This window comes from Patagioenas fasciata, chromosome 8, assembly GCF_037038585.1.
Source record: "Patagioenas fasciata isolate bPatFas1 chromosome 8, bPatFas1.hap1, whole genome shotgun sequence".
Classification (NCBI taxonomy): Eukaryota; Metazoa; Chordata; class Aves; order Columbiformes; family Columbidae; genus Patagioenas; species Patagioenas fasciata.
The window spans coordinates 42633634-42660275 of NC_092527.1; the positions used below are offsets into that span (position 1 = coordinate 42633634).

The following is a 26642-nucleotide window of genomic DNA, read 5'->3' on the forward strand; positions in this document are numbered from 1 at the left end:
AAAAATTGAAGTACATCTATTGCAGAATAAAGCGACCTGTTAATAAAGAACACGGGGCAGCCCCGGCTGCACGGGAAGGAGATGCCGGGATCACCGTGACCATGGCAGTGTGTGACGGGGCTGTCACCCCCGGACCCGCTCCCCGCACAGCCCACGCGGCAGAGAGGACACGGCAAGCGGGACTGAAGACCTATCAGGGAAAAACCAGCATCAACGTAACGGTGACAAACCAGAAAACCGTGCCATCTGGAGCTGACGGGCTTCCTGGCTCTGTGTCACCATCATCTATCTGCTGATGCACCGGATTTAAAGCAACTCCTTAAAGTTGGATGTCATTCCTGTGCAGCCACTACGCACTAAAAACCTATACCTTTTAATTTAAAGATATTCAGGCAAGCCGAGGCAGCACGGGGAAGCTGAGCCCCGGCACGGGGAAGCTGAGCCCCGGTGCTGGTGGCTGCAGCCCTGGCTGGAGCCGCCTGACTCCCACCATAAGCAAACCAGACTCATTAAAAACAGCACCACGGTAAATCAGTGGATTTTCACCACCGCCCCAGCAGCCTCTTCAGCCCTTGCCACGCAAGGCAGGGACCCGGGGACCCTGCTGGCCGCTGGGAGCCGCACGGTGCAGCCACCTTGAGACTCACGCCTGAAAATACGGAAGAAAAAAGCCAAAACAGCGTATAACTGATGTCAGGAGCACCCGAGATACAAAGCAATGATTCTCTATGAACTGCCATAAAAATCAGTTTGAAATAGACCGTCAGCGCACCAATGAAGTCCTGTCTTCAACCAGTACAAGGTCGCCAAGGACAAGGGGGTGGGTTTCATCCCTACAACAGACGATCGGAACAAGCAGGTGGGGCAGCGCCGGGGGCTCCTTCTGCCATGGAAACGCCCCAGCGAGGGCAGGCGACCCCCTGTGCCCTCCCCAGCCCGTCCCAGTGCCACCAACCCCTCCCGCAGCTCCGTGTCCCAGCTGCTGTGCACCTGCTGGGAAGAGATCATCCAGCTTTTCCCTTCATTATACGATTCAAAACCATTCCCACGGATGATACAGTCAACTGAATAAAATCAGCACCTTTCCCTTCTCTCAGCCTCCGTTCTCACACCTGACATCTTGAGCACTTTCCAGATAGATTTAATGAATGGAAAGTGTTCTCTCCTTATTCCCTGAAGGCAAATAGTACTTTCCTATCTCCTGGGGAAAAAAATTGCTCAAAATCTGCTTCGTTTTGATTATGAAACAGGGAAAGAAAGACTAAATATTTCCGAAATTAGCTTAATAGTATCCAGAAATATTCAAAAAGCCATTATAATGGATATATATATATCTCCATATAATGGAGAATATACATTTATATTCATACCATACTTGATTAGCGGGGGAAAAGAACTCATGGTCAGCGGAGGGGCCAGATCTGCTCGTGGTATAAATGCAGTGCCACTGTCTGACAGGCCCTACACAGATAAATACATAGATGTATATATATATATATACACACCCTTACTGGAAAAGCTGCGAGAACACAACCTGTTCATCCCTTCCAGCTTTAAAATCGCTGTTTTGCCACAGCCTCAATTCAGCGCAGAAGACACCGTGGGGCCGCGAGAAAAAAGGCGGAAAACACCAGTTCTGCGTTTCCCAGATGCCGTACTGTCGCTGCCTCTCCCTCCCCGGCACGCTGCGTGTCCAGGAGGCTCTGGAGCCGCCAGCTCTGCGCCAGTGCCGCACAGAATGAGCCCGTCACACGGCTTGCGCTGGGAACCACAACCAAACCGGACCCCAATGGGCCGCGCTCTCCCCCTGCTCCTCACCGCTCGCTGCGCCGCTCACCAGCCCTCTGCACCACCAAGCATTCCAAACAGCGAGAAGAGGTTCTGAAAGAAGCAGGAGCATTGCATTAAAACAGAATTTGGCCTCGGCGTTTTCTCTTTAAAGCTGCTGTGCGAATTGCTGGCTGACTCCCCCGAGCCCCGGGAGGAGAGGGGGAGCCGGGCTCTCCAAGTTCCTCCCCAAGTTCCCGGGGACCCGGGCTTCGAACCTTTGCCAGCTCTGTGTTTGCCCTTTTATTTTTTAGTAAGTATGTAATTTATAACATTGAACACATTATGGAATAAATACCACTTGTCACTATCTAATGCTACAACTCCCCTGAAGCCTGTAATTCCTTCCAAAAGCCTTTTATGACTGTACAGATCTCCTGCAGATTTCTCCCCAAGTAAGTTCAGGCTGCACCTGAAGACCGTCATCTGAGACGGTGTGAAATTATCTCAGCCTATTTATCCTCCTATTTGATCTACCGCCAGGATGAGAAGAGAAGAAATCTGTGCTGCCTGTGCTTACTGGAGGTCCTGGGAAAGCTCAAGACAAGCCCGTGCGGGTCTGGGCTCCACACTGCCCACCAACACCAGGGGCCAGAGGAGACCCCGGCAGCTGACGTGGGAGGGGATGCGAAGGGTGTGACTCATTTGGGGTACAGCTCATTTGGGGTGCAGCTCATTTGGGTCTTCCCCCTGCAGAGAAGCACCAGTGACAGACAGGAATGGCACCAGAGGCTGGCGTGAGCCCCCAGCGCCCCCGGAACGCCCCAGCCCACCCCACACTGCAGCGTCCTCAGCCCAACGCACCCTACGGCATCGGGGAGTCTCCGCTTTGGTGTCCAAATCCAGAACACACACACCTCCCGGTTACTGTCCAACAGTGCAAAGCACAGAGTGCTCCGGGGCGATGTCCAACGCTTTGTCGCGGCGCAGACCCCGTCCCGTGTCCCACAAACGCAGCGCCCGGGGACACGACACTGCCGCCGGTGACACGCCAGCTCCGCACACCGCTTGGAACGGGCTCCAGTTCCATCCTTAAACAGAAGGTGTTTTTTCATGTCTTTTGGGCAAGAAGTACTCAAAATGCATTAATGCCTTTCTCTGTTAACAAAGAAACTATGGCAACACGCGCATAGTTGCCAAGAGAATTACTGAAACAAGGTTTAATAGTTAATAAGCAGCCAGATGATGTCAGACTCATCTGTTAAGACCAGTTTTTATCTGGCTATTAGAACTTAATGTCCCAGAAAGTTGGGTTGGCCAGGATTAAATAGTCTTCCTTTTAGCCCAATTACCAGTAATAAAACCAATTTTCTAAAGAATAGGGTAGAATTATCCAAAATGTGGCCAGACCATGCCTGTATTTCATAGCACAAGCATTACTCTCCTTTTGTTAAAGAGCAATTTTCTCGATGTCAGAGACGTGAATCAAAACGTAATGCAAAGTGTGTGTCACGGCAACGGGGGCAGAGCGGGCAGGCTGCTCACGCACGCGCAAACCCCGCTCGTGCCAGTGTTTCTGAAATGCGCCCAAATTCTTTCTCTTTTTCTTCTTTTTAACGGAGGCGACCAAGAATTCTTCAGAGGAAATTTTCAGTGAAGATTAGTTTCTAAAAAGCAGTAATGATTGTTTTAGGAAAAGCGAGCTGGCAGGTACGCTTGCAGAGCTCTGTTCTCCCTGCTGGACACGTCCACGGGGAGACCCCGCGACCCTCACACACGGGGACCACATCCAGCAACGCTGTTCATTGCAAACGGGGAGTCGTTAGGGACCGCTGGCCCTGTGGGTCTGCAATCCAGCCTGGAGCCACGGAGCAACACGCATCTCGCCGTGAACTCAACCCAATGGCTTTGGCCAGCACCACCCCAAAAATTAATGCTTGTATGGAAAGAATGTGTTGTACACATTAAACACTAAACAGTTTTTAATATATGAACAGGTTCCCAGTCAATGCAAGCAGAATAAATGCTATAAATCTGTGCCAGTGCGTCACTGATTCTCTATGATCAGTCTATCAGAATAACGATCATTGGAGTTCCAAAGTCAGGCAAGGTTTCTGCTAAGCTAGAAGCTTTGCACACACAGTACAGGACAAGCCTTGCACTGCAGTAGCTGGGTTCTGGCCAGGCGGGATAGCAGAACACACCGAGTCAAGGTAAATCAAAAGGGACATGGAAGGGGCCAAGGGTCCAAGCCTTTGTCCGGCAGGTCCAGCACGGCCCAGCCGCTCAGCACCGCGCCGAGGAAGAGACGGGACTTTGCTGAAGCACCACCAGATAATCAAAGCAACCAGCGAACGCGGGGTCTGGGCTGGGGAGGATCCGCTGCCCGTCACACGGCAGCTCCAGGCACAGCTCCCGTCCTTCGGAGCTGCTCTTGGCCCAGCACCCCGCGCAGCATCCGTCCCGCCAGCCTGGCGCCCGCTCTCTCCAGGCTCTATTCTTAGCAGCTCTCAGCTCAGCGATCCTTTAAATCACCTCATCCCTGACCTGCTGCATCTTCCACAACTTTCTTTCATTTTAGTCTCCAGGGCTGCTTCCCTGAAATCAATCATAAAACTCTTCATACTTCCAGAGGGAAAGACGGGACATCACCTCTGGACTATTTCTAGTTCTCTCCTGATTACGCCTGACTCTAATCCACTTATGCTCAATGCAACGTTGAAGTCCTCTGGCGACAACCTCCTCCTCCAGTTCTTAAAGCTTTTTGTACCAGCTGCAGGGGTGAGAGCCCGGGCAGGTACCCAGAGAGTGGTGGATGGACCATCCCTGGAGACACCCCAGGCCAGGCTGGACGGGGCTCTGAGCAACCTGAGCTGGTGAAGATGTCCCTGTCATGGCAGGCGGGCTGGGAAGGTCCCTTCCAGCACAAACCCTTCTGGGTTCTATGATTTTGTGAAGTTTCTCATGTCTTAGCACCCACTCCCTGAAGAAAAACATTAAACAGCTTTAAAAAATTCAGCTCTTCATGTGAACATCACACGATACGGAAACGTTCTCTTCTCGATGAAGTGAACAGCTTAATAACACTTAACAGATGGACCATATTTGGAGCTCTCTGCCATCAATACAATACTCACCATTTGGAATAAACCGAGCAGTACAGCTGGCCGTTGTCCCCGCTCGGAGGGGTCTTTGTTCAGGGAACAAGCAGAAACCGAGTGGCTGTGGAAGGAGAGCAGCGCACGGACAGCCCGCGGCCACGGGGTGAGCGGTAACAGCGCTGCCATGCGCACGGGAACCCGAACACCCCGCAACCCTCCTGGAGCAAAGGCGTTCCTCCCGGAGCACCAGGGCGCTGCCAAAGGAAGGGCTGCACTTTCAGAAGGGTCGTACTTTACTTCCAGAAGGGCCGTACTTTACTTCCAGAAGGGCTGCACTTACTTTCAGAAGGGTCGCTTTTCCTGTACGTCTTTTGCCGCGCGAAACCCACAACAGCTACAAGAACAGGCAATAATTAAATTGCACCCTGATTTGTTGTCTTTATTTATGATAAATTATGAATTACTGTATTATGGACACTCATTCAATTCAGAAGGCTGCTAAATAAAATATATCAGTATTCCTAACTCCCCAGTCCAGCGCCCACACGACTGAATCGGCCCGGCCCCGCAGCCAGGCCGGGGGAGCAGGCGCAGCAAGGAACAAACATCTAAACCAGGGATGAGATGACTCAGACCAGACCGGGAGAATGAGGCAGAAGATAAAAATACCCAAAAGACGAAAGGCAGGTTTCAAAAACGCTCGTTTGGTCCTGAACCGGACGGGTCGCGCCGTGTCCTCCCGCTCGTGCCCACCCGAAGCCTGCGATGGGACACGAGGTGGGGGCAGCCCCGAGGGACACGGCCCCCCAGCCCGCACAGGGACAGGGACAGCGCTGTGTCCCCCGCTCTGCATCCCGCCCTCAGTGACACCGCCGGTCTGAAGGCCAGCAGGAGAACGCCGGGGGCATGAGGGGAAGAAGTGGGACCCCCAGAACAGGTGGGCGCCCCCAGAACACAGAGGCCGATGAACCAGCATCCAAGCGAGCCAGGCACAAACTCGCCCCGTGGCCACCACCTCTTCCACAGCACACGTGTGCAGAAAGCGAACACGAACGCTTTTCACCTTCCAAATTAAATCCCTCCAAGGATAGACATTAATTTCTCTAAGGCTTCCGCTCTGGAGCAGGATAAGCTACTTTCATCTTATTATTTTTAAAAGCGAGTATTTGTTAGGAAAGTGGAGATTTGCCTCTTTCAGAAGGAAGGATTTTCTCTCCATAATTGCCATTAAGTAATGGACACTCATTTAATTAAAGACTCTCTGTAATTTGACAGGAATCTCTAGAAATAATTTCTCCCTCGAATCAGCTCCTTGAGAGGTTTTCTGACACAACATAATGGAGAGAACGACCTTCACGGTAACGGAGGAGCTCACAGGGCCCTGGGGACCGAACACCCCCGGGGTGTCACCCGGGGTACCCCAGATGCGGTCAGGGGGATATTAAACCCCCCTTAATCACCCTGAGTCCCACAGCGGTTTTCAGAGAGAAATGCAAGCCCCTGGCTCAGTCCATCCCCACCTCTGTGCATGGAGCAGCTGCGGAGGGGACGGGGAGCTGCCGCCCCAGGGCTTTGCAAAGCCTTCTCTTAATTAATAGCGTGTCAAATGCGTGCTGCAGATTTCAATGGTATTTTGAAAGACACGTACATCCTAAGCGATGCCTTGTTAACTAATTACGAAGCGCAAAGTCATTGCCAATTTACCATCACAAGACAATGTTACAGCTGCTTTCATATCGACACAATAGGTTCAGGCTTTAAAAAGGATCCTTCAAAGGCGGTAAGTGATTAGCAGGAAAATCAGGCCCTTTTCATGGTAAGTGACAATTGAAGATACCCTCTGTTTTGAGCAGAGAACTCACTCCGAGATTCAATATTGTGTTTCTGCTCTAATATCTGAAGCTGCAAACTCAAAATAAATGAAGACACGGAAGTGGTTTTCTCTCTCTCTTGTCTTATCTCCCTCCCGGTTTCCTCGGCTCGCTTCCCAAAGGCCCATGGCCGCGCTCGGCTGTGTCCGCACGGCACGCAGCACCCGCACGGCACGCAGCACCTGCATGGCACACAGCACCCGCACGGCACGCAGCACCCCCGGTACCCCCGCACACCCGGTACCCCCGCACACCCGGCACCCCCAGCACGCCGGCTGTAGAAATGAAGATGCACACGCTCTGGTTCCGCTCTGGCTCACTCGGGTTTCAGCGATTCGGTTTCAGAGCAACAGCGCGTCTTTAATAACCGCATCTCGCATTAGCAGAACATCTTTGTTTACGCCAAACATACCACATAACATTCAGCAGTATATGCGGAAGAGGGATCGTAATTAAATCTGTACTGTAATTGTCAAAACAAACAAGCAACATTTATTTTGCTCATTTGCTGATATAGATTCGCAGCAGAAACAGAGAAATGAAGGTGTCGGGTGGAGGTGGACGGGAGGAGGGGCGATGATCTGAGATGGACGAGCCCCAGCGCAGTGACACCAGAACCATGGCACAGCGAAGGAGCTGTCACCCCTGCGCCAGGCCCCGACAGAGCCTTCCTCTGACTCGCTTTGTAACCAACCGCCAGCCATCAGCACCACCCCAGCATCCTCAGCACAGTGCCTGCAAACGGCTCCTTGCTCCCCTCCAAACGCCGGGCGTTTTAATCACTGCTGATCCCGGCCGGGCGAGACGCGGCACCCACGGCACCGGCACAGCTGCCGGGCACAGACAGGGAGCACAGAAAATAGAAGGAGGATTTGTGTGTGCCGCCTCGCTCGGGCACGCTGGTCCCCAAAACACAAGTGAAACCGCAAGGGCTGGGGTGACGGCTGGTGACAGGCACTGCACCGGGGAAGGAGCCAAACCAACAGGGATAACCACTGCTAGGTGCACAAGACACAGAAGCTCCAGACAGCAGAAGAATCAGGTATCATTCCCTGTTCTGGCTATTCCTTCCCCGTCTATTTCCCACGCAGTGGCCGCACAGTCCGGCGCAGCCAGGGCGATGCCGCTGTGCTCCCAGTGCCGGGGAGCGCCGGCTGCGGCAGGGACCGGAGCCACCAAACAGAGAAAGGGGCAGCACCCAGCCAGACGGGAACGGCCGCAACCGGCCTGCTCCTGGATCGCTCCTCGCCGGAAATGTCAACGTATTCTTGATATTTTTCTTTATGCTCTGTGACATTAACAGAGTAAATTTAGAAACAACAGACTGTTTCTTTATATAGCAACAGCCAACCTGTGGAAAGCAGCGCCTCGAGACTGCAGCACAACAGATTTTCCGGTCGGGTTTTTGTTAAGGGCTGTCAGGTCGCGTTACCACTACCAGGCTGACGGGCTGAGCGCGACAGGGACGCCCGCACGTCTCTGTCACGGCGCACGGGGAAGGGCAGGAACAATTCTGGGCTCCTGCAGCCGCTGCTGCTGCGGCCACGCGTAGGGATGGGTCATCCGGGTGGCTCACAGCTCCGATTTGGAGTAGCAACCACACGGAAAGTCAAGCAGCGCTGCTATCTGGCTAAGAAAAATGAGGAAAATTAAAGTTTCAGTAGCTTTTTAGAAGACGGGAAGAGTTCTGATGGAGCTCTGCTGGACGCAGAGAGCCCCACTCCCCAGGAGCGGGCTGGACCGCCCGGCGCTCCCGCCAGGGCCAGCGCGGCCGTGCTGTGCAGACACGGGTGAGCACAAGGGTCATGGCAGGGGTGCGCCAGCTGCTAACGTGGCACCCAGCGACTCCACCAGGCTGCAACGAGACCCCAGCTCCTGACACGCAACCACACAAACACATCCCGGAGACACGAAGCCATTTTGGAATCGGAAAACAAAACCTAAACCACCAACACAAAAAAGACTCGATGCTTTGTATTAAAAGATGAGGGAAAAGGCTTACAAGAATATTCAAAGTAGACAGACGATCACTAATCTTAGTACCACATCACTTGGAAAGGCACCACATTTAGAAGATTTTAAACATTAATTAATAGGAAAATTAGCAATATTCATAATTAACAATGCTTTTCCAAGAAAGAGCGAGCCACATTAACTCCAGTAACTGTAGGTAATTGAAGTCCTCAGACTTGGCATATTTTTCCTGTGTACCTAGGGAGAGCAACAAAGGCTGCTCCGAGCAGAACAGAAAAGCAGCTACCTACTTCTTGTTTAACCTCATGTTTTATGCAGAAACTAACGCTGAGGCTTTGTGAAAAAATTATTGGGCTCACAGCAGCAACTGGTGTGTGACTGATCACAGGCGAGCAGGACAAGCCCCCTGTATTTTGAGGATAAAGAGCCCTGCGGCAGTTGGTGCTGTGGGAGTTGCCGCTCCCCGCCAGCCCTGTGCTGCACGCACACGAGGCCGGCGAGAGCAGAACCAGCCCCGGAGCCCCCACAGCATCCCGGGGCCGTAATCTCCATCCTGGGGCTGTAATCCCCATGCCGGGGCCGTGATCCCCGTCACAGGGCTGTAATTCCCATCCCAGGGCTGTAATCCCCATCCTGGGGCCACGATCCCCGTCCCAGGGCTGTAATTCCCATCTCGGGGCTCCAATCCCCATCCCGGGGCTGTAATCCCCGTCCCAGGGCCACGATCCCCGTCCCAGGGCTGTAATCCCCATCTCGGGGCTCCAATCCCCATCCCGGGGCCGCGATCCCCATCCCAGGGCTGTAATCCCCATCCCGGGGCCACGATCCCCATCCCAGGGCTGTAATTCCCATCTCAGGGCTCCAATCCCCGTCCCAGGGCCACGATCCCCGTCCCAGGGCTGTAATTCCCATCTCGGGGCTCCAATCCCCATCCCGGGGCTGTAATCCCCGTCCCTGGGTCACGATCCCCATCCCAGGGCTGTAATTCCCATCCTGGGGCTCCAATCCCCGTCCCAGGGCCGCAGGTCGCACCGCGCCCCTGCAGCCCCCGCAGCGCTGGGGTCCCCTGCCCAAGGGATGTTGTCTCCAGTCCCCTGGTGCTCTGCTCACTTTCCACCAGTTTCACCAGAACAGCACCTGTTTCCTCTGCTCCCTCATGTCTGTTGAACCGCAATCGTCTCTCTTTGCACAATTCTCTCCCATTTCAGCCAGGCTTCCCTGGCCTTGCCATAACTCGACCACACCACTCAAGTTGTGTTGGTGGCTCTTCAGTCACCCCTCGTGTCCTTCCTCCAACGCTCCCTCCTTTCCCACCCGTTATTACACCCCCGATGAGCACAGGGAGCATTTGGGTTTCAAGCAAGAACTCAAAAATAGCTGAGAACAAGACCGAATTCAGCATTACCATCAGTTATTTAAATTACAAGAGAGCCTTTAAGAGGTCTGACACTGAAAAAACGGGTCTTTTGCAGAACAACCTTCACTATTCTGTTCAATATCACACATCCTATTATTTGTTTTGTTTCCTGACTATCATTGCTTTTTCCAAATAAACCCAGAAACGTTAGCTTCCTGCGGACTCTGTGCCACAGCCCCGAGACAAGAACTCTTTGTAACGACAGGTCTCCAAGAATATTTCCTACCATCAGCTGCTTCTGGTTTCTATCAAAAGAGGCTCTCACTGCCTGCCACGCCAGCAAATCCACTGCGGGCCATGAAAGACGGTCTTGTTCTCCTGCCGTCCCACCACGGCTGGTAGCGACTATCGGAACACTGGGAACATAGACCAAGGAAAAGTGTTCATGCACCGGCTAGGTCGGTCTGTCTGCTTCTCCAGCGCAGCAGTGAACCTGTCAGGTCACGGCGCAAATCCTCTGGCTGTTGCGGGAAGGTAAGGAGCCCGTAGCCCAGCAGCAGCTCCATTAACAGATACGCTCTATCATCTGTGGGTGTAAGAAACATTTCATTTGCAAGAGCTGCAGTGGAGGATACACTGCAAAATGAAATGCAGTTTTCTTGCTTTTTAGCACATATAGGTAAGCCTAGTGCTGCTGCTTACATCACAATTACAGCACTTAAGGGTGGTCTCTGCTTTGGCATTTCCTTTCACTTGAGTACCATAAACAAAATCGAACAGGAAAAAGCAAACAAACAAACCCTCATGACAAAGGGCTGGAGATGTCAGCTACATTCATTTCTTGGCAACTGGCTGGATCAGCACCATGGGAACCCAGTGGATGCGTGGTTTGGGGTTGGTTCTTCAGGCTGGGGCGGGCGGGCGGTGCCTTGGGGACAGGAGCGTGTCCTGAGTGACACCACAGCGAGGCAGGACGTTATCTAGAGATCTAAAAGCTAACGAGTCCCTTACTTACATTGCTCTGTGAGCAGCGTGCAGTACCCACGTGTGTACCTCATGCTTGGAGTTAATGTACACATTCCCAGGGAGATCGCTTTCCCCGCGACAGCCCTGTCAACACAGCCATGACGACGTGACAACAAACTCTGGATTTCCTTCCCGAGAGGAGAGCAGCCGCTGCGGGGTTTGCACCGCGCACGTGGCTCCAGGGCGCTATTTCAGGGCCCCGTCTCTGTCCCAAGGCTCAGGGGCAGCACTCGCAATGCCCACGGGAAACACGGCTGCCCCACGCTGTGTGACAGCCACCGGCTCCATGGACACCAGCATGGCAGCACAGGGCACCAGGACCTGCCAGCCCCATGGACACCAGCCCAGCAGCACAGGGCACCAGGACCTGCCAGCCCCATGGACACCAGCCCGGCAGCACAGGGCACCAGGACCTGCCAGCCCCATGGACACCAGCCCAGCAGCACAGGGCACCGGGAGGCATCAGCTCCATGGACACCAGCCCAGCAGCACAGGGCACCAGGAGGCATCAGCTCCATGGACACCAGCCCAGCAGCACAGGGCATCAGGACCTGCCAGTCCCACAGACACAATCCCAGCAGCACAGGGCACCGGGAAGCACCAGCCCCATGGACATCAGCCCAGCAGCACAGGGCACTGGGAGGCACCAGCCCCATGGACATCAGCCCAGCAGCACAGGGCACCGGGACCTGCCAGCCCCATGGACACCAGCCCAGCAGCACAGGGCACCGGGAGGCATCAGCTCCATGGGCACCAGCCCAGCAGCACAGGGCGCTGGGAAGCACCAGCCCCATGGACACCAGCCCGGCAGCACAGGGCGCTGGGAGGCACCAGCCCCATGGACACCAGCCCGGCAGCACAGGGCACCCGGAGGCACCAGCCCCATGGACACCAGCCCGGCAGCACAGGGCGCCGGGAGGCACCAGCCCCATGGACACCAGCCCGGCAGCACAGGGCACCAGGACCTGCCAGCCCCATGGACACCAGCCCGGCAGCACAGGGCACCGGGACCTGCCAGCCCCATGGACACCAGCCCAGCAGCACAGGGCACCGGGACCTGCCAGCCCCATGGACACCAGCCCAGCAGCACAGGGCACCGGGACCTGCCAGCCACACGGACACCAGGCCAGCAGCACAGGGCGCCAGGAGGCACCAGCCCCATGGACACCAGCCCGGGTGTCATGGTCCGTTTGGTGAAGGCACAGGGCACCGGCAGGACAGGGCTCGCTCCTGCAGCTGGTCGTCGGTGTCCCTGCGACTGCCGGTGTCCCCGCACACCCCCTGGGCTCTGACACACATGGAGTTGAACAAGGTGTTCCGCAAGCTCTGGTGATGGAAAGGGCTTTTTTTTTGCAAAGGAAGAAAAATGAGGACCGAGATGGTGTAAATGAGCGGCTGTTAGTCACACAGGCTTGGGAGACAGATAAATCTGGAAAGGGAAAAAAGAGCCACAAGAGGATTCATGAATACTTGAGGATATTTTTGCCGGGTAGGCCTGACGCCGGGCAGGAGCAGCAATCCCCGTCGGTCTTCCCTGAAGCCAACAACAAACCTGTTCTGTGTTTTGGAGGTGTCAGAACAGACAGGCTACACCGACACACCCGAGCGAGCCCAGCACCGCGGGGACCCTGCCTGCCCACGACGACCACAACTGCTCAAGATTCATCTCAGCACAACAACAAGGGAGCAAACCCAAATTCATAGGCAGTGGGGATGTCAGACAGAGTTATTCACCGAGTTTAACCCATCTGGGGAAAGCAGACATCCTAGTTCTGTGATAAGAAACTCTCACGGACATGGTTACGTACCAGCTCACTCTGGAAAGACAACATCTCCTGACACAGACTGAAAACACAAGGAAGAGGGAAACCTCGTGTCTGCGGCAGTGGTGGACGGGGCAGGAGGAACAGACCCCGGGCAGAGCAGGGAGGAGAGCAGGACAGAGGCTTCCCTGGGGACAAGGCAGGGGGACCTTTGGAGACGCCGAACTACGTGCACAGAAACCTCCAAACCGAGCCTAGAAGAGACGCTAAATAAAATTATTTCTGAAGTATTACTGAGGGGCAATCAGTGATTTAATTGTTTGTTGATGTCACTCAACATTTTGTTAAACAGAAGCAATTTGTTCTAGTTAAAAGAAACCTGTTATTTTTTTAAATGATTTCACACGTTGATCTTTACATCAGAAAGCCATGTAGAAAAATATACAACACGCTCAAAACATTCATTAATCAGTCCTTAAGTTCTCCTCGTCACAACTGTGCTTGTTTTGACACCTGCCTGCAATTTCCCTGCTGTGGCGTTCAACGTGCAATAGAACCCAACCGAACAAAAGGAGCAGTGATGGCGAGTGCCCCGGCGCTCGCCCCGCGCCGCACACACCGTCCAGGGTCACAGCGGAGCTGCCGTGGGGTTTATGGAGCTACAAGGGACTCTCACAGACCCCCAGCGCGTTTGTGTCCCACCGATAACCGGCGACCTGGGGCAGCTTCCAGATCGCTGGTGGATCTAACCCGTGAAAGAGCCGTGGGCGGCCGCAATGCCCGAGCAGGGCCGCGTGGCACCACCACCAGCATCCCCACGGGACCCTCTCCTGGCCCACCAGCTCCACCCAGCCGCCTGCCCACATCGTCTGCACAGCTGTGCTGAAACCCCAGGGCTTGGGGTCACCCCAGAACCCCAGTGGCTCACTGGTGTTGGAGGGGACAGCCGAGTGCAGCGTGATGCCCTCACGTGCTGCCCCGCACTGCTTTGCACTGCACCGCTCCCCACCGCACCATTTCTGGCACCAGCACCATTTGCCATGCAGGGACAGCAAAACAAATAAACAAACAACACTGAGTCAAGGTCAGACCCAGGAAGCGCCCGAGCGGAGGGACGGGGACGCTCCCGGCCCGTACTGAGACACACGAGCACCAGCTCCTCACATTGCCATTGTCATCGTCACTGTCACACCCCGCTGACGGTCCTGCCGAGCTGCTGTGCTGGAGGAGCTCCTCACCGACCGCAGTTCTGAGCAAACCTAGAATCAGGCTTAAATATGAAGTTATGGGGACTGCTGGAATGTGTATGAATTATTCATCTGATTACAACGTGCGGCACTGAGCCTTTAAAGTGCAAATTTTTTGGGACCTTATTTTCTGCAAAGCATAAAGCACCTTCTCCTACAGTGCAAACAATCCAAGTCTAATATATATAACTTTCTGTGTTTCCTACTTTCTGGTCTTGCCTGTGAGTTTCCATGAAGACTGGGGAACCAGTATAACACAAAGCCAGAGTGCAGAACACAGCTTTCCAGTACATTACATGACATTTGTTTTACAAGGTCATTTAGCACGCTACACACCACAGTTCTAAAAAACGCCTTTCAGAAGAGATGCAATATCCTGCACCGTGGCACCGGCACGGCCGGGGACGCACAGCCGGCTGCACCGTGGCACCGGCACGGCCGGGGACGCACAGCCGGCTGCACCGTGGCACCGGCACGGCCGGGGATGCACAGCCGGCTGCACCGTGGCACCGGCACGGCCGGGGACGCACAGCCAGCTGCACCGTGGCACCGGCACAGCCGGGGACGCACAGCCCGGCACCCGGAGCCCCCCGAGCTGTGCACACCTACCGTGCCACTCCTGCAGCCCATGGAAAGCAGATTTGGAAGGACCGTGACTGACCCTGCTGGTCTCCTGGACGATCACCTGGCACCTAACGGAGGAGATTTCCCAACCGTACCGTTTACTGCGTGGTTTGGTAACCGCGGCTGCAGCCTGCACCTCATCCTCGGCAGAGCTGCTGCTCGAGGAGGAACCTGAGCCACGGCACAAGCCCTTCCGAGCCCCTTCCTTCCAACTTCTGACAGTACACTCAGGTACTAGGGTTAAAAACACACCGGTAATTCTTCAAACTACCACAAAAGGGGATCTGTGTCAGTACTTTCCGCACGCTCTTGCACGCAGCATCCTGCCTACACGCCAATCCCATGAAGTGGTGATGCTACAGGTGTCGTGGCTGGTCACTTCCCACACACAGTGACGGGTTCTCTTCAATCCAAGTTTCTTCCCATTTAGTCCCAAGTTTCCCCGCTCCCTTCCTCCTTTCCCCCCTCCACGTATTTGAAATACACACACGATGGCCTTGTGTAGCCACCAGGTAACTCCTCTGAATTCACACGAATTACCAGCCGGTATTTTCAGGAGTGATGCCAACTTTTGTTTAGCTGGGGGTTTCATTTGGGGTTGGTTGTTGTTGTTAGGAGGTTTTTGTCTGGTTTTTTTGATCAGGATTTAACCTGAAATGATGAAAGGCAGAAATCAATATGTTTTCTGAGCAAAGGCAGCGGTATTTTCCCCCGTACAGATCGTGCAGAAACAGGAGACCCAGCGCAACGCAGCAGCTACGGGTCCTGCTGTGCCCTCCTCACCCTCATCCTCGGCCCCTGGTTCGGAGCTGCTTGCTGCACCTCTCCAGCGCTCCACTGCGCTGTAACCAGCACATTACTCACATCAATGCAAACGATCACCGAAATCTTTGGACAGCCAGGCTGTAACAAAACGAAAACCTTGGCCAATGAGGTAACTTTCTATGGTGGAACAGCCTGTTGCACGTTAACCCCAAAGCTGCTTGGAGCATCACCGGCCTCACAAGCGCATCAGCTCTCTGCTGGTACCACTAGAACCAAATAGTGTCAGTTTTGAAACAAGAAATGGAAATTATCAGCTTCCAGAACTGTCAGCTGAGCTGTAAACACATTACATCGACGTTTAATTTAATTACACGGCACGGCGAACCATCAGCCTGTAAGGACGGAGTGCACAGCGTCAAATCCGTGAGCCACCGACCTCAGAACATCGTTTGGTGCCTGCATCTCTTCATTAGTCCTGAGTATTGGAAAAGACCCTGAACAACAGCCTGGATGTAAATGAGCACATCAGCATTCACACACTGTCATATCTCATTGCTTAGCTGCATTCAGAGCCGTCTATTCCCACACATCCTAAGCACTTTTAATTTTCCATAACTGTCACCTAAAGCAATTTAATTCCTGAGGAACAGTGGGAGAGGGAAAGAGGACACTGACATTTATCTGCTCGTTAGGAGCAGCTAAGCCGCTCGCGAGCTATCCCGCCTCTCCGTGCCCGGGGAGACAAATGCCAAATGGAGCTGAGCCGCCGCTGCTCGCCCTCCCGCACACGGACCGGTGCTCCAGCTTTTGCACGCGGATTTGCACACCGCGCCCCGCGTTACGACCCTACAACTTGGAGCCTGTCATCCACACGAGAGATTATTCAGCATTCATGTAGGTGCCTCAATACGGGATCCTGGGATGAGGTGGTAGGAAGCACATGCTAACAAGCACACGGCTTTAAGGTGTTTCATAGACTCTGGTGAATGACAAAGTGTTTGAAACCGTGGCCGGGGAGCAGGTCCCTGGGAAAGCAATGGGAAAAGTCGCACCTGCTTTTACATCCCCGGGGCTGACCGGGAACGAGGGGCTCAGCACTGTCCCCTGCCTGGGTACATCCGACGGGACACCCTGACGGGGACTCGCTCCAGACCACGGTGAGCAGAAAGCCCACATGCGGACCCTGGGCAGGGAGGATCTGCTCCACCACCTTCCCCAGCACACACACGTGTGTCCCATGGGTGGGAACACCAGCAGAGCAGGGACGATCACGCCATCACCAGGGATGCAGTCACACCAGCACCGGGGACGTGGTCACACCAACACAGCGGGGACACGGTCACACCAACACAGCGGGGACACGGTCACACCAACACAGCGGGGACACGGTCACACCAACACAGCGGGGACACGGTCACACCAACACAGCGGGGACACGGTCACACCAACACAGCGGGGACGGTCACACCAACACAGCGGGGACGGTCACACCAACACAGCGGGGACGCGGTCACACCAACACAGCGGGGACGCGGTCACGCCAGCACTGGAGACGCGGTCACGCCAGCACTGGAGACGCGGTCACGCCAGCAGAGCAGGGATGGTCACACCAGCACCGGGGACGCGGTCACGCCAGCAGAGCAGGGATGGTCACACCAGCACCGGGGACGCGGTCACGCCAGCAGAGCGGGGACGCGGTCACACCAGCAGAGCGGGGACGCGGTCACACCAGCAGAGCGGGGACGCGGTCACACCAGCAGAGCGGGGACGCGGTCACACCAGCAGAGCGGGGACGCGGTCACTCAGTTGTTCAGATCCCTGCGCTCTCGCACATTAATCAGAACTCACAGAAAGCCTGTTTCAATTCAGTTATGAAGACTGTGCCCTTCACAGACAGACCAAGTATTAATCTGGTCTCACATTTCATTGAACTCTATTCCAAATCACTTTTTCTTGATTGCCTCTTTCCCTCCCTATCGGCCAAGCATCCTGGTGGGTTTGCTCATTGTTTCTTACTTAGCTCCCTGCAAACATCCTCAGCTGCCCTCAGGGTCTATTTTACCCCATCTCCTCTCCCTAGACCCCCCACAGAGACGTGAGCCCTGGGGGCCTCATGGGACCTCTCCTCCCACCTCCAGAAGACATGGGGGGATGCTGCAGGAGGAAGGACGTGACATCCCCACCCAGTGGTGCTCAAACACCCACCCTGGGAGCCCCCAACGAGAGCATCACCATCCTCACCCCCAGAAACGGCAACGTGAGAACACCGCAAAAACTTGAAAGAACGAGACACACAATGAAATGCTGGAAACGTAACATTTCCAGTCTCGCTGCATTCTCCCTATGAAAGGCAGTTTAGTTTTGCAAATAGTTGTAAATGAGAATATTTAAGCAAAAATGTATGTTCTTAAGCCAACACGAGTGAAAGGTACAGCATGTTTTTAGGTGAGCAATAGCAGTGGTTTTCCATAGCTGCAATTTTCCCTGTTCGAAGGAGACATTTTGTCCCTTCACCAGCACAATCCCAAACGGGTTTTCTTCAGATTTCTCCCAGTGCCATTGAGAACAAACCACGGACTTCAGCGTGGAGAGTGACAGCAATGCTATTAATTATTTCTAAAGGAGAAAAAGAGATGGTAACCCAAATGTCGCACTTATCACGCACACTGTCACGACTGCAGCTGCCAGGTTCCCTGGCTGTCCCCTGCTCCTGTGTCGGGGGGCACACGGAGCTCCGGACGGCCGGGCTGGGCAGCAGAGCGGGCAGAGCGCGCACGACAGCCGCGGGGCCGGGGGAAAACAAAGCGCTGCTGACAACACTAAACACAGCTTTTCTGACACCTCCTTTTATTCCCACTCCCTTCTCTGCTCACTTACTTAGCTACCACTTTGGTAGTACATAAAGGCTTTTTTCTCTTGTTTTTAAATAACAGGGAAAGGCATCTGTGCTCTCAACCCACAGTCACATAAGAGTCAGGCGATGAAACAACTTTGCCTCGCAATCTCGGGCTCTGCTCCCCAGGAACAAGCGCCAGGAGCAGAGGAAACGGCCTCAAGTTGCCCAGGGGAGGTTGAGGTTGGATCTGGGAACAATTTCTTCCCCAAAGGGCTGTGGGGCATTGGAACAGGCTGCCCAGGGCAGTGCTGGAGTCACCATCCCTGGAGGGTTGGACAGACGGACATGAGGTTCTCAGGACAGGGGGCAGTGCCAGGGGTGGGTTATGGGTGGACTCCATGACTTCAACCAAAATGATTCTACGATTCTATGACACGTGGGGCTGGGAGTGCTCCCCAAAGCTGCTGTGGAGGCAGCCGGCCCCCGCAGCCCCTCAGTCCCCCAGCCCTGGTGGAAGGTGTGCAGGTGACAGGTCGGTGTGGGGACAGGCTCAGCACAGCACACTCGGTTCGCTCCCTGTACCAAGAGCCCAGGGATGAAGCACTGGGGTTTTACTCACCAGACACATGGGGCGAGGCAGAGGGACACGCGCTCTGCTGCGCGTGTAACCCCGCAGCCTGCCAGCCCTGGGTTTGAAAGTAAAATGGGGATTATTTTCAGCACGCTCCCCCAGGTTTTGCAGCTTCTCGCCCGTTGTCATGGGGACGGGCGCTGTGCCGAGCAGCTGCCAGGCTCTCCAGCCTCCCGCATCCCCGAGGATGAGGCCGGCGGGGATGCAGAGCGGGGACCGCCCCCCAGCACCGTGCGGCGCCGAGACCCCCGGTCCAGCGCACCCTGAGGCTGCAGCACTCCAGCAAACCCAGCGGCTGCGGAACAGCTTCAAGACGTGTAGCAGCTTTCCTGCCTCACCACGGAAAGGCGTTTCTACAAAGTAGTGATTCTCAGCTCGGAAACTCGCAGCGGGCATTCGCAGAGCAGCTCTTTAGGAAGCTTTGGACCCACATACACCGATGTGTGCAGGTCACAGGAGAGACCAGCCCGGCAGACACGGGCATCGCGGGCCGGGCTCCGGACGTGCCCACGCCAGCGGGAGGCATTGAGCAGCACACACCTACCCCATGGCCCCCGAACCCCACACGGGGCTCCCCTCCTCCTGCACGGCCCCCCAGCACTGTCCCTGCCCTTGCACCGGGGCTTTGCTCCCCAGAGCCCAGCCCGGTGCCTCCTCCCGCTACCACCTGAGCCAGAGTCTGGAACACAGGCTGTTCCCCAAGAGGGGACACAAAACCACCCGTGGTCACTTCACCTGGCCCAAAGCCCCAGCACACGCTGCTGTGAGTCGGGCTGGTTCACTGGGAGAGCTGCGCCCGTGGGCTGGAAACTTATTGTAACAAGCTGATTTTGATTGAAGTAGGATAAACCCAGGAGACTGCGCTTGCCCCCTTGCCAAAAGCCATCTGCATTCTACCAGAGTCAAACAAGGGATGGGCAAACAAGCGATTAAGATGAAATCACAATGAAAATAACCGGGCTGCAGCATTAAAATCTTGTAAATCAGCTGGAAATCTAATGTATTGTTAGGAAAGAGGTAGAAAGCCCTCGGACCGCTCACCTCGCTGTAAGCGAAGGAAGCAATAGCTCCACAGAAAGCAGCAGATGGCTTTACATATTCTCATGTCTATTTTCATACACTTTTTTAGTAAGCCACTTTGATTCAGGAGAAGCCACAACCAACACGCGCTCCTGAAATTCCTCTTTGGGTACAAAGACCCATACAAAGACCCATACAAAGACCCATCACGCTGCGCTTCCCCGTCCCCCCGACACACCCGCGGGCACCGCTGGCGGCACTGAGTGCAGGAGGGCCTTGTACCCCCTGTTACTCAGCCCTGTTCCCCAAGTCCTGGCAACTCTGCTGAACACTTTAAATGTTTGGGTTGAAATGGCCCCCTTGGCTTCACAATGAGGGGTTTTCCTTACTCGGTATAATAACTAAAATACATAAACAAAGGAGGGGGGTGTCAATAGAACTTGCTTGGCCATGTCCCAGCCCTCCTCGTGGCACCCGTCCTGCCCCCAGCAAACAGACCCCGCCAAGTGAGGTGGTCTGAAAAGGTTCCTACAGGTACAAATAAGAAGCCCTAAAAAGCCCTTACAGACAAAGGCCTGTTTCTCCCGATGGCAACCAGCACACGGTGACACTGACACGTCTCCAAGCCCACTGGATTCCCTGCAGCTTCCCGAGGCCACCGAAACCCTGGGAGCGCTCAGCCCTGCGCCCTGCTCCTCCTTTTTAATGTTCCCTTTACTTTTCTTCATCATCCCCTTGCTCATCCATTAACTTTCTCTGTTCAGAAACAGAGTACAACAAATCTCGCCAAAAACTGCCGAAAAGCCATCACTAGGCAGCATCTCTAGCTGGCCAAGTGACGCGTATGCAGCAGCTACGAACACGCCAGGTTTCCTGTGTCAGTGGAACCAGCTGAAGCCGAAGCTCCCAGCGCGAGGGGAACCAGTCCCTCGCGCACCGCTGCTCTCTGGAAGCACACACAAAACACGCAGACACGCTCCTTCCAAAGTCAGCTTTTCTATCAGTTGAATCCCAACTGCTAAACGCTCAGACATATTTCGGAGGTTGTATCAGCACACGTGAGGCAGCAGGACGCGCACGCTGCAGCCGAGCACAGCTCCGAGGGTGTCAGAGATGCACCGTCCGCCCTGCAGCGCAGGTGAGACACGACGGAGCAGTCGCACTTGGCTTGCGCCGGTTTCCCGGTCAAGAGCAGTTATCTGACCTGGGGGAAGCTGGGGGGACAGAGGACAACGCAGCACCCAGGAAGGAAGCGAGGAGGGCACAGGATCACTGTTCCTCGGCAGGACTGTCCGTGGCACAGCTCCACACCATCCTGTCCCCGGATGGACCAGGAGCCAGCGCTGCACATGGGTGCACCAGCACCCGCCCACCCCCGCTCAGCAATGAGCCCACTTCCCGTGCTAACAAAAACCACGCTGAAACAGAGAGAGCCGAGAGAAGATCCAGAGGACACACTCAGGAATAGGAAGTGTACCCTCGCAGTCAGGCATCCCCAACGAGGACGTGACCCCGGCCCACGCTACAGCAGGCAGGGCTGGCAGCAGGAGCCCATCAAGCTGAGCTCCAACAGCGGGGAGCTGAGGCTGGACAGGCGCAGACCGGAGGGAAAGGGCAGTTTCTGACCGCAAGGTTAAAAGCAGATCATCCTCCTCGTGCGGGTGTTTACAGGCAGGGCAGACACGCCGCTGCCCGCCGGGGACCCGCCACGCTCCGCTCGGCCACAGCGCCCAGGCTGGAGCAGCAGCCCAGCAAAGCCCGACACCCGGCCCAGGACAGTCAGCAAGACACCTTCGGATCTACATATCGGGAGTTTGATTTGTGTGAGTAAATACTGGGCCTTGTGCTACTAGAATAAATGCTAACCTTCTGTTTACATACACCTGTCACAACTAAAAGGGATTAACCATTGGATTTAGACAGTCCAGCTCATTCTTGTACATCCACCACTGCGAACCACCTAGGGGTAAAATTTCACATGCTAACCTATCTTTTTCCGGTTTTATAAATTTATTTACCTTCTAACTGGCAGCACTAGTAATTCTTCCACATTATGTCACACACAAAACCAAAGTATTAACCGGCTTCTTTATGTAAGGAAGTTATTGGAATGTCTTAAGATCTCCATAGCAACCATGCTGTGCCAGTAAATACGAGTTCACCAGAACAACACTGTAATTGCTCTGAGCACACACTAACAAGCACTGATGAAAAAGCAGGCAGTATTAAGAAAGTAATGTCCTAAGTCTCCACTATTGCAAAAGCGCTGCTTGCAAATACCTTATGAGATGTTATCTGGGTTTAGTCAACGGCCACTCACCTGCAAAGCTCAGTTTCCCTATACTGGCTGTCTACAGGCTCAGTTCAGAACGGAATGTGTTCTGAATGATGGAGTAAAGCCTCCAGTTTAAGCTTTTTTTACTTGTCTCGCCTGCCGACCCACCACATCCAAGACGAAACGCGCTTTCCCCTCTGCAGCCAGCAGTCACACTGTCCCAACCTCACGCACACCCGCAGGGTAAAGGGACACGGGTCTGGAGGGATTCTGCAGTTCTTTCCAACAGCAATTTAGTTTTGTGTTTCAGTCCCACCACGGATGCCCCTTGGCCAGTGAGGCGTCCCTCTCACACATTTTCTCCACACTTCTGTAGTGGAAGATGCAAGGGTTAACAATTCAATGTTATACTCTGAATTGCTAATAAACACTTGTTGGTGATATCCTAGCTACTCCAGTAAAGGTTCAGCTGCTCTAACGCCCCTCAGCTGCCAGCACAGCACAGACCGGCTCAGCCTGGGTCACCCTCACCCAGGTGTCATGTAAACCAGAGCATCACGATGCCTTGAAGACTCAAATTAACATACAGATTTCACTCCCAGTTTCACACACAGATTTCACTCCCAGTTTATCTGGTGCAGCACGCCGAGCACCCGGGGATTTGTGCCAGCGCTGGGCTGGTGTCCCAAGGCTAACACAGCATTGTCCGTATGTCGGGAGAGCCCCGGCCGCCCAGCACCGGCTGCCGGTCTGCTGCCCGTCCTGAGACTTGCCCCAGCCAGGATCAAAGTCATCTGCATCTGAGAAGTCTAATGCAGTTGTGGCACTTCATAGTGTATTTCTACAAAAACCCTTGAATTTTAGGGGAAAAAAAAAAGGGCAGCGTTTTTTGCAAAGACAAGTAGTTTTAGAAGTTCGATGGCCAGCTGCACTCGATCTTTATTTGTTAAAACCAGGTATTTCCTTGCACAGATCGACAACCTCACTGCTAAACCGTCCCCTCGCTGCCCGCCTCTGAACCCGTTCGGGTAACGACAGCCGCCCCGTTCCTGCGGGGCTGCCCGCCGGGCAGGGCACGGCCGGGGCTGCGCGGCCCCTGCGCCCCGCGGGAGGCACCACCCGGCCGGCAAACCCGCACCCCGGGCCCGCGCCCGCTGCCCGCAGAGCCCCCGCTGCCCGCAGAGCCCCTGCCGCTCCCTCGGGACCCGCACCGCGCACCCGGCCGGTGGGCGGCCCCGCCGAGCGGAGCGGCGCTCAGCAGCTGCGGGGCTGGGCACCCCGGGGCTGGGCATCCCTGAGCACGTCATCCCGGGGAACGGCATCCCGGCGCACCCCGGCCCGCACTCACCGTCCTCCCGCTCGTCGAAGACGGGTCTCTTGGAGGAGGAGGCGCTCGCTCCCATCCTCTTCTTCCACTTGCCCCAGTGAAACATTGGGGCGAGGCGGATGGCATGCCCTGCGCGCCGCTCCCCGCCGGCCCGGCGGCTCCCGCGGGCGGGACCAGGCGCTGGAGCCGCTGCGAGCCGCCGCCAGCGCCCGCCGCCGCCCTCACCCGCCCCGCGCCCCGGAGCCGCCCGCCCGCATGGCAGCGCCCGGGGCCGCCGCCTCCCGTCCTCCCGCCCGCGGCGCCTGCCGCGGCGGAGCGGAGCCGAGCGGAGCGGAGTGGAGGGAACGGGAACGGAGGGAACGAGAGCGGAGCCCGGCGGAGCGCGGGGACCGTGCGGCCGCAGCGGCGGGAGGCGGGGCGGGGCGGGGCGGGCAGCACCGCCCCCTGCGCAGCGCCCCCTGCGGGGGCGGGAGGGCAGCGGCGCCGCCGCCCGCAGGTGCGAACGGGCCGGGTCCCGCCGGGTCCCGCTGCGCCTGAGCCCGGCCCGGGGCCGCGGAGCGGGGTGTCTCCGGGAGGGCCGGTCCCCGCTCCCCCAGCTCCGCGCACAGCGCGGGTCTCTGCGGAGCCACCGGGGCTGGGACCGCGCTGAGCCCCGCGCTGCGCCCCGCGCTGCCCGGTGCCCCGCGGCCGGTCCGGCCCTGCCCCGGCACCCACGGCCGCCGCTCCGTCCGGGGCTTCTCGGCCGCCAGCAGCGATCCCGCACGGTTCCGTTATTTTTAACCTCATACATAAACATCGCAGCCGCTATGAAAGGCAATCAGGTTGTATTATGGCCAAGTCTTTTACCAGCATTCGGTTGTTATTTATGAAAGCGCAAGTAGCTCATCTTAAATTAGTCACTAGTACTCGCTACTGATTTTTAATCTTATTAATGTGAAGACAGCCACATTGATTTTTATTCAGCTATTGTAATATAATAAGGACTTTATTTAAATTAGTGAGCCACTTGGAAAATCAATGTTTTTTCTTGTATAGAGATTCCCCAGCGTTTCAGAAGCTCCCTCGCCATGGAGATCTTTATTGCGCTGTGTCTGAAGATGTTATATGGGAGGTTTCGGTACAGAGAAGAAAAACAAGCCTGAGGTTGGTAATTTAGGCCTGAAACGCTGGTTCTCACTGATCACTGCGATGGGTGCCATGCAAGAAACCAAACAAAATTACAAAAACCATTAGTGTCTGAACCTCCATCTTTTCCTCAGGTAGAACGTGAGCCCTTGACACAGGTGCAGATGGAGTCCCCAGGTTTCTCCAGGACATGGTCACCCCATCCAGCCCAATGCCCGGGACAGATGCTCAGCAGCGCGGCCGGGGCTGGTCCCTGCGGGTCCCCCGCAGCGGGGTCAGCCCAGCCGGGACAGAGCTGGGCACCCCCCACTGCTGAGATAGAGCTGGGGACCTCACTGCCAGGACAGAGCTGGGGAGCCCCCACTGCTGAGATAGAGCTGGGGACCTCACTGCCAGGACAGAGCTGGGGACCCACCACTGCTGAGATAGAGCTGGGGACCTCACTAGCAGGACAGAGCTGGGGACCCCCCACTGCTGAGATAGAGCTGGGGACCTCACTGCCAGGACAGAGCTGGGGACCCCCCACTGCTGAGATAGAGCTGGGGACCTCACTGCCAGGACAGAGCTGGGGACCCCCCACTGCTGAGATAGAGCTGGGGACCTCACTACCAGGACAGAGCTGGGGAGCCCCCACTGCTGAGATAGAGCTGGGGACCTCACTGCCAGGACAGAGCTGGGGAACCCCCACCGGGACAGAGCTGGGGACCTCACTGCCAGGACAGAGCTGGGGACCCCCCACTGCTGAGATAGAGCTGGGGACCTCACTGCCAGGACAGAGCTGGGGACCCCCCACTGCTGAGATAGAGCTGGGGACCTCACTACCAGGACAGAGCTGGGGACCCACCACTGCTGAGATAGAGCTGGGGACCTCACTGCCAGGACAGAGCTGGGGAGCCCCCACTGCTGAGATAGAGCTGGGGACCTCACTGCCAGGACAGAGCTGGGGAACCCCCACCGGGACAGAGCTGGGGACCTCACTGCCAGGACAGAGCTGGGGACCCCCCACCGGGACAGAGCTGGGGACCTCACTGCTGGGACAGAGCTGGGGACCCCCCACCGGGACAGAGCTGGGGACCTCACTGCCGGGACAGAGCTGGGGACCCCCCACCGGGACAGAGCTGGGGACCCCCCACCGCTGGGACAGAGCTGGGGACCCCCCACCGCCAGGCTCTGCCGGGAAGCAGCCACCAAGGGAGCCCAGGAGGAGCAGAGACAGAACCAGATGTTCCACCACCCCGAAAACCGCTGCTCCTGCCACACTGCCCCATCCCTTGCTCCACGGGTTGAAGCCCATGAGCCTTGCTCCACCGCTTTAACCCAGCGGTACCCGATGCCTTGTTTCCCCAGCAGCACGTCCAGATCTCTGCTTTCCCCGTAAACTGCTGGGCCCATGACCTTATCTGGAGCACTCAGGAGAGATGTGCGGCCCAGAGCCGCTGCCACAGCGCCTGCCTGCACACCAACAGCAACCTGCACCAGCTCCTTCGGCGGCAGGAGCTGCCAGCACACAAGCAGAGCGAGCTCTGACGGGGAGCCGTGTGCTGCAGTTTTGTTCTGTGCAGCACCACGCAAGGGAAAAGCCGCATTGCCTAAACAACCGGTGCGAGTGTCTCTAGCTCTAGAGTTCTGCTCTCTGTCAGTGATAACTCGGGATTGCTGCAGAGCTCCTCAGGGCAGAATTCATCCCGAGTCGCTCCAGGCTTTGCAGGATGCTGAGCTGGAACATGCTCAGGATGCTGAGCTGGAACGTGCTCGTGACGCCGTTTTTTATGGCTTGTTGAACTGAGATGTCTCGTGGAACGTCTAATTGAATGCATTTCTCAGAAATAACTTGCACCGCTACCAGACGACATCGGAAATGTCAAGGCGAGACACGAGTCTTTAGCCATTACCTTGTATCTGCTATGCCATCAGCAAGTACTTTTATGATTTC

At 55.8% G+C, this 26642-nt stretch overlaps 1 protein-coding gene across 2 annotated transcripts in view; it reads right to left on the bottom strand.

Moving 5' to 3' along the window:
* The window catches only part of STK32C (serine/threonine kinase 32C), a 75396-nt gene extending 51592 nt beyond the window's left edge, over positions 1-23804 (bottom strand). Inside the window, exon 1 of one of the 2 annotated variants that reach the window (XM_065843923.2) lies at positions 23606-23804. In XM_065843923.2, coding sequence (XP_065699995.1) covers positions 23606-23710 — 105 coding nt within the window. In that variant the 5' untranslated portion in view covers positions 23711-23804. The remainder of the gene's footprint in view (positions 1-23605) is intronic. The other variant, XM_065843922.2, reaches the window with a different exon arrangement.
* Positions 23805-26642: the final 2838 nt, after the last annotated feature.